This window comes from Hemibagrus wyckioides, linkage group LG17, assembly GCF_019097595.1.
Source record: "Hemibagrus wyckioides isolate EC202008001 linkage group LG17, SWU_Hwy_1.0, whole genome shotgun sequence".
Lineage (NCBI taxonomy): Eukaryota > Metazoa > Chordata > Actinopteri > Siluriformes > Bagridae > Hemibagrus > Hemibagrus wyckioides.
Genome location: NC_080726.1, coordinates 3,127,633 through 3,135,704, shown reverse-complemented (window position 1 = coordinate 3,135,704; position 8,072 = coordinate 3,127,633). Strand labels below are relative to the sequence as shown.

General features: G+C 39.7%; 1 protein-coding gene across 11 annotated transcripts in view; it reads left to right on the top strand.

Annotated features, from left to right (window-relative positions):
- robo2 (roundabout, axon guidance receptor, homolog 2 (Drosophila)) overlaps nt 1-8,072 on the top strand; it is a 229,083-nt gene that overhangs the window by 141,197 nt on the left and 79,814 nt on the right. For all 11 annotated transcript variants that reach the window (XM_058413726.1, XM_058413734.1, XM_058413730.1 and 8 more), the window contains exons 3-5: nt 3,663-3,820; nt 4,463-4,583; nt 4,701-4,839. In XM_058413726.1, the coding sequence (XP_058269709.1) occupies nt 3,663-3,820; nt 4,463-4,583; nt 4,701-4,839 (418 nt within the window). The remainder of the gene's footprint in view (nt 1-3,662; nt 3,821-4,462; nt 4,584-4,700; nt 4,840-8,072) is intronic.

Here is an 8,072-nt window from a genome sequence, read left to right as displayed (position 1 = left end):
AGTAAAGCAGGACTAAAGCAAGAGTAAAGCAGGACTAAAGCAAGAGTAAAGCAGGACTAAAGCAAGAGTAAAGCAGGACTAAAGCACAGAGTAAAGCAGGACTAAAGCAAGAGTAAAGCAGGACTAAAGCAAGAGTAAAGCAGGACTAAAGCAGGACTAAAGCAAGAGTAAAGCAGGACTAAAGCACAGAGTAAAGCAGGACTAAAGCACAGAGTAAAGCAGGACTAAAGCACAGAGTAAAGCAGGACTAAAGCACAGAGTAAAGCAGGACTAAAGCACAGAGTAAAGCAGGACTAAAGCACAGAGTAAAGCAGGACTAAAGCACAGAGTAAAGCAGGACTAAAGCAAGAGTAAAGCAGGACTAAAGCACAGAGTAAAGCAGGACTAAAGCAAGAGTAAAGCAGGACTAAAGCAAGAGTAAAGCAGGACTAAAGCACAGAGTAAAGCAGGACTAAAGCACAGAGTAAAGCAGGACTAAAGCACAGAGTAAAGCAGGACTAAAGCACAGAGTAAAGCAGGACTAAAGCACAGAGTAAAGCAGGACTAAAGCACAGAGTAAAGCAGGACTAAAGCACAGAGTAAAGCAGGACTAAAGCACAGAGTAAAGCAGGACTAAAGCACAGAGTAAAGCAGGACTAAAGCACAGAGTAAAGCAGGACTAAAGCAAGAGTAAAGCAGGACTAAAGCAAGAGTAAAGCAGGACTAAAGCACAGAGTAAAGCAGGACTAAAGCAAGAGTAAAGCAGGACTAAAGCACAGAGTAAAGCAGGACTAAAGCACAGAGTAAAGCAGGACTAAAGCACAGAGTAAAGCAGGACTAAAGCAAGAGTAAAGCAGGACTAAAGCACAGAGTAAAGCAGGACTAAAGCACAGAGTAAAGCAGGACTAAAGCACAGAGTAAAGCAGGACTAAAGCAAGAGTAAAGCAGGACTAAAGCACAGAGTAAAGCAGGACTAAAGCAAGAGTAAAGCAGGACTAAAGCACAGAGTAAAGCAGGACTAAAGCAAGAGTAAAGCAGGACTAAAGCACAGAGTAAAGCAGGACTAAAGCAAGAGTAAAGCAGGACTAAAGCACAGAGTAAAGCAGGACTAAAGCACAGAGTAAAGCAGGACTAAAGCAAGAGTAAAGCAGGACTAAAGCAAGAGTAAAGCAGGACTAAAGCAGGATTAAAGCACAGAGTAAAGCAGGACTAAAGCAAGAGTAAAGCAGGACTAAAGCACAGAGTAAAGCAGGACTAAAGCAAGAGTAAAGCAGGACTAAAGCAAGAGTAAAGCAGGACTAAAGCACAGAGTAAAGCAGGACTAAAGCAAGAGTAAAGCAGGACTAAAGCACAGAGTAAAGCAGGACTAAAGCAAGAGTAAAGCAGGACTAAAGCAAGAGTAAAGCAGGACTAAAGCAAGAGTAAAGCAGGACTAAAGCAAGAGTAAAGCAGGACTAAAGCACAGAGTAAAGCAGGACTAAAGCAAGAGTAAAGCAGGACTAAAGCAAGAGTAAAGCAGGACTAAAGCACAGAGTAAAGCAGGACTAAATCACAGAGTAAAGCAGGACTAAAGCACAGAGTAAAGCAGGACTAAAGCACAGAGTAAAGCAGGACTAAAGCACAGAGTAAAGCAGGACTAAAGCACAGAGTAAAGCAGGACTAAAGCAAGAGTAAAGCAGGACTAAAGCACAGAGTAAAGCAGGACTAAAGCAAGAGTAAAGCAGGACTAAAGCAAGAGTAAAGCAGGACTAAAGCACAGAGTAAAGCAGGACTAAAGCACAGAGTAAAGCAGGACTAAAGCACAGAGTAAAGCAGGACTAAAGCACAGAGTAAAGCAGGACTAAAGCACAGAGTAAAGCAGGACTAAAGCACAGAGTAAAGCAGGACTAAAGCACAGAGTAAAGCAGGACTAAAGCACAGAGTAAAGCAGGACTAAAGCACAGAGTAACATATGTCGCCTGTTTTCCCCTGGCACATGTCCCTCATATCAGCTTTCCATCGAATGCGCCTCCACACATGCCTCGACTCGCTTCCTCCGGCTCCGAGCGCAGGTTTTGAAACGGCGCCAAGAAAAAGGGCAAAGCCGTTAATTTGCTTCTCCTGCTCCGAAAAAAAAACAGCCTAAAAAGCAAATAAATAAATAAATGAGTGAATAAATAAATAACAACTCTGCAGGAGAGAAGGGTGAAGAGAGACAGAGAAGTGAGAGAAGCCTAGACTTTTCGCCCCAAGCCTCGCAGACGGAGCTGAGTCTCAGCGGAACGAGTGTGGAGCGAAAAGTGAAAAATATAAATATTCATCAGATCCGAGGCAGAGAAAGACTTCCAGACAGAGAGAAAGAGAGATGAGGAGTGTGAGGAGGATGGAAGAGGAAAAGGCAGACAGACAAACAGACAAACAGACAGACAGATGGAAAAGGATAGAATGAGAGAAAGAAATGAAGAAAGAAAATGAAGAAAAAGAAAGAAAGAAAGAAAGAAAGAAAATGAAGAAAGAAAGAAAGAAACAAACAAACAAACAAACAAACAAACAAACAAACACAAAGAAAGAAAGAAAGAAAGAAAGAAAGAAAGAAAGAAAGAAAGAAAACCTCAGAGCTGTGTTGGAGAGGAACAGTTGACTGGGAGTTATTTATTTATTTATTTATTTATTTATTTTATTTTTTGGGAGTAAAAATGTTGCACTTATATCTCCCCTGTTTTCTCCACCATTTCTCAGTACTGTGTACAATATTTATTCAAAATGGCCGCTTTGTAGATTTAAAAATAAACAAATAAATAAAATCTTTTTTGTTTTTTGCCTAGAGAGATGTTTGTGAGCGAGATCTTTTTTAAACCTCAGTGTTCCAGTGTGGAGCACAAAGCTGCAGTCTCCAGAGGCGGCAGCACAGAAGAGTCAGAGAGTCAGGATGGAGATTTTTTTTATTTTATGCTAAACTGACACTTGACTCGGAGATTTCCATTCTTTATCCCTCCATCTGCCAAAATCTGTCCATCTGTCCTCCGCTCACTGAGGCTCACACACACACTGGAGTTCTGAGAGCGTCGTCCCTCAGCGCTCGCTCACTGCTGTAGTCTTCTATTCTGCATCCAGATAAATAAGAGTGCAGGGAGAAGCATCTGTGTGTGTGTGTGTGTGTGTGTGTGTGTGTGTGTGTGTGAGACACTAGCGACTCCTTCCTAACATCAGTGCCTTTTAAAGTGTTACTATAGAAAACATACAAAAATTCAGTCAGACCTTTTTGACCAATCAGAAGCCAGAATTCAGCCCTGACTCTCGACTCGAGTTTTTGTTGCACTGTGAAGATATGACACTATATTATCAGCTGATTAGAGAACACAGTGTAGTGATTCAACCGTGTGTGTGCGTGTGTGAGAGTGTGAGTGTGTGTGTGTGTGTGTGTGTGTGAGAGTGACAGGAACCTCAAGGGCATCCTCTCCCTCTGTTTATACTGCTCTGTCTTCTCTACAGGGAGTCCCATTAAGTCCAATTAGTTTTATGCTAGCGCTCACCGCGCCAACTTCACGCGGCATCACACTAAAGACAAACGTCTGAAATCTGATCAGACGTGATTTCCAGAGACGCGCCGCGTACGGAGCCTCGTCGCTAACGTCGTTTGTCCTGTCACAGAAATGCATTAAGTCATTTACATCTATTTGTGTGTTTGTTTTTCTCCGGCTCAGTGCTGAGGGACGACTTCAGACAGAACCCCACAGACGTCGTGGTGGCGGCGGGAGAACCGGCCATTTTGGAGTGCGTCCCACCTCGAGGTCACCCGGAGCCCACGACTTACTGGAAGAAGGACAAAGTTCGGATCGATGAGAAAGATGACAGGATTAAGGTAGGTGGTTAATCCCGGTGTCTGACGGGGGGATGGGGTGGTTGTGGAGCAAGGCTGGTGATTGGGGTTTGTTTGTTTGAAACACAACAACCAGGTTTAAAATGAAATCGATTATTTTATTAATCAGTGAATAAATTTACATTCACGTTTACGCCGTTATAGTCGAAGGTTCACGTCCTCTCCATCATTTCCTGGATATTTGCCATTATTTTTCTCTTCTCTACCAAATTGCTATATTTGTCACGAAGTTAGACGAAACATGGGACCGAATTTGTGCTTAAAATCAATTCAATTCATTTTTATTTCTGTAGCGTTTTTAACAGCGGACATTGTCTCAAAGCAGCTTTACAGAACATAGCAACATAGTACAAAAGTCCCAGATGTTTAAGTTTCATCGTCTGCTTTCATCAGAGCTTCATATTAACCTCCACTGTGGAGTCAGACATGATAAAGATTCCCAATCATCAATATGGACACAACATAAACAGGAGCAAACTCCATTTTTTTGGCCTCTGGGAAAAAGTGTTAATTTGATTAGATGCCAAGACATTGTAACTCCACCCCTTTTCGCCGTTATGCCCAGCACTGATGCTGATCCTGTAGTGTCTCTGTGTTTAATGACGATGGTGTTTGTTCCTGCAGATCCGAGGAGGCAAGCTGATGATCACGAACACACGGAAGGGCGACGCAGGCATGTACGTGTGCGTGGGAACCAACATGGTGGGAGAACGAGACAGCGAGACGGCCCAGGTCACTGTTTTTGGTAAGAAACGTGATCGGATTTCAGTTTATTAATGTTATCATGTGGTGTTTCAGAATGTAGAAAAATGACTCACATTTTTATCAACGTGTGTGTGTGTGTGTGTGTGTGTGTGTGTAGAACGGCCCACCTTCCAGCGCAGGCCGATAAACCAGGTGGTCCTGGAGGAGGAAGCGGTGGAGTTTCGTTGTCAGGTTCATGGAGATCCTCAACCCTCCGTCCGCTGGAGGAAAGACGACGTGGACGTTCCTCGTGGAAGGTGATATATTTTAATTTAGCATTTAATACTTAAATGAAAAACATCTTAAAACATGTTACAACTTACACAAGAGCACAGCTTTTCATATTTAACTCAAGAAATCAGCTACACTGTAAAACCGACTATTAATATAATAATCATCAGTCCTATCATAAAAACAACTATTAGCTCACTTTAGGCATAAACATTTCCTGGGAAAAAAAATTAAATTAAAAAAATGTAAAAATATTGCAATTCTATTATGTTCAATTTCTAACAGGATCAGATCCTTATTAATTAATTAATTGATTGATTGATTGATTAATCAACTAGTCAACTAACTCATTTATTCATTCATTCTTATAAATAATTTTAAACTGAGTCTCTGAGCTCTGTACATCTGATCCGATCTCATCCCTGACACTCAACCTGACGCTAATATCTGATATAAAATTCAGGTTCCTATAGAAAATCTGGGTCTGTTCCATTATTGTGTGCTGTGTGAGGGATACTGAGGCCAGGTGAGCTTCACAGGTGAGTTTATACAGGATTCTGTCTGATAGAGAGATGTTTCGAGCTGTAGCTGAGCAGCACAGGTGAGTTTATACAGGATTCTGTCTGATAGAGAGATGTTTCGAGCTGTAGTGGACCTTCACAGGTGAGTTTATACAGGATTCTGTCTGATAGAGAGATGTTTCGAGCTGTAGCTGAGCTTCACAGGTGAGTTTATACAGGATTCTGTCTGATAGAGAGATGTTTCGAGCTGTAGCTGAGCAGCACAGGTGAGTTTATACAGGATTCTGTCTGATAGAGAGATGTTTCGAGCTGTAGCTGAGCTTCACAGGTGAGTTTATACAGGATTCTGTCTGATAGAGAGATGTTTCGAGCTGTAGCTGAGCTTCACAGGTGAGTTTATACAGGATTCTGTCTGATAGAGAGATGTTTCGAGCTGTAGCTGAGCAGCACAGGTGAGTTTATACAGGATTCTGTCTGATAGAGAGATGTTTCGAGCTGTAGCGGAGCTTCACAGGTGAGTTTATACAGGATTCTGTCTGATAGAGAGATGTTTCGAGCTGTAGCTGAGCTTCACAGGTGAGTTTATACAGGATTCTGTCTGATAGAGAGATGTTTCGAGCTGTAGCTGAGCTTCACAGGTGAGTTTATACAGGATTCTGTCTGATAGAGAGATGTTTCGAGCTGTAGCTGAGCTTCACAGGTGAGTTTATACAGGATTCTGTCTGATAGAGAGATGTTTCGAGCTGTAGCTGAGCTTCACAGGTGAGTTTATACAGGATTCTGTGTGATAGAGAGATGTTTCGAGCTGTAGCTGAGCTTCACAGGTGAGTTTATACAGGATTCTGTCTGATAGAGAGATGTTTCGAGCTGTAGCTGAGCTTCACAGGTGAGTTTATACAGGATTCTGTCTGATAGAGAGATGTTTCGAGCTGTAGTGGACCTTCACAGGTGAGTTTATACAGGATTCTGTCTGATAGAGAGATGTTTCGAGCTGTAGCTGAGCAGCACAGGTGAGTTTATACAGGATTCTGTCTGATAGAGAGATGTTTCGAGCTGTAGTGGACCTTCACAGGTGAGTTTATACAGGATTCTGTCTGATAGAGAGATGTTTCGAGCTGTAGTGGACCTTCACAGGTGAGTTTATACAGGATTCTGTCTGATAGAGAGATGTTTCGAGCTGTAGTGGACCTTCACAGGTGAGTTTATACAGGATTCTGTCTGATAGAGAGATGTTTCGAGCTGTAGCTGAGCAGCACAGGTGAGTTTATACAGGATTCTGTCTGATAGAGAGATGTTTCGAGCTGTAGCGGAGCATCACAGGTGAGCTTTCGGCTCAGGTTGAGAGGACTTTGGTGTTTCCTGAAGCCTCAGGCTACTTTTAATTCTACTTAAAGCTCGCAGTTAAGCTTCTCATAAAACTAAAGACCTGACGTTTAATAGGAAGACAGCATGTTATCTCCTGTGTGTGTGTGTGTGTGTGTGTGTGTGTGTGTGTGTGTTTCAGCTTCCCAGAACACTTCCTTGGTGTGTATTAGAGCTGTGATGATGTTCCTTATGTTCCTTTAAAGATCAAATTTTTTTGTTAGTGTAGACTGATTTCTTCAGATTTATAGGGAAAACACACACACACACATTTCTGTTTGGTGTGTAAATCTTTGTTAGCTGTTTTTTTCTGTCTGACAGGTCAAATTTATTCTGATGTTTTTTCATCTGCAACTAATACACAGTAAAACCCCATAATATATGGCTTTAAAGGTTAAAGAGCCTCTAAATATATCATTTTAAATAATTTCTGCTGTTTAGAGATCAGTATTTATATTGTACAAACTGTACAGGTTCTTAAGTATTAAGAAAAATAAATAAAATGACTAGATTCAGAGGTAAGGTTTAGTGATCAAGGCGTAAATAAATAAAAGTTTATGGACCAATTTTATTATTTATTTATTATTGCTGATCTTTACCTCAATGATTGCCTTTTTCTTTAATTCTTTTTTTCTTTAATTTCAATTCTTTAATTTACTTTCTTTTTGCCTTAAACTTCTTTTTTTTTTTTACATTTTTTACACCATAATTATAATATTAGGCAAGAGAATAAAGAATAAATATTAGGACACACTTTAGGTGTTATATATTTTTAAAATGCAAAAAAAAATAAAAATAAATAAATATAATAATAATAATGATATAAAAAATATAAGTCAATATATAATTTTGGTTTAGGTGTTATATATTTTTAAAATGCAAAAAATAAAAAATAAATAATATTAATATAAAAAAGTCAATATATAATTGTATTTATTTATTTATTTGTTTGGTTATTTATTTTTTCTTTTAATCGGATGTCATTAAAGCACATATTTTAATTTGGAATTAATTAATTAATTTATTTATTTTATATAAATAAGTCCTGATTATGATAGCGTGTCTGTCTTTTAAGCAAATTGTGTTTAGATTGTGTTTATTTAGATTTAATTTTCTTATTATTGTTATTATTGTTGTTGTTGTTGATGTTGTTGTGAGGATGATGATGATGTGAAATAATTCTTGTTATCAGCTTGAACAGACACAGTCATTATTTCTGATTTTTTAAGTCTGACATTAATGAAGGCATCACACTTTCTTGTTTCTGTAAAGCGCATGAAGAAGTTAATTAGGTTTTGGGAAAACAATGACAATCAAATTATTCAATTAATCGTTATTGTGCTGCTCATAATTACCGTCAGCGTCGGTGGAGACGG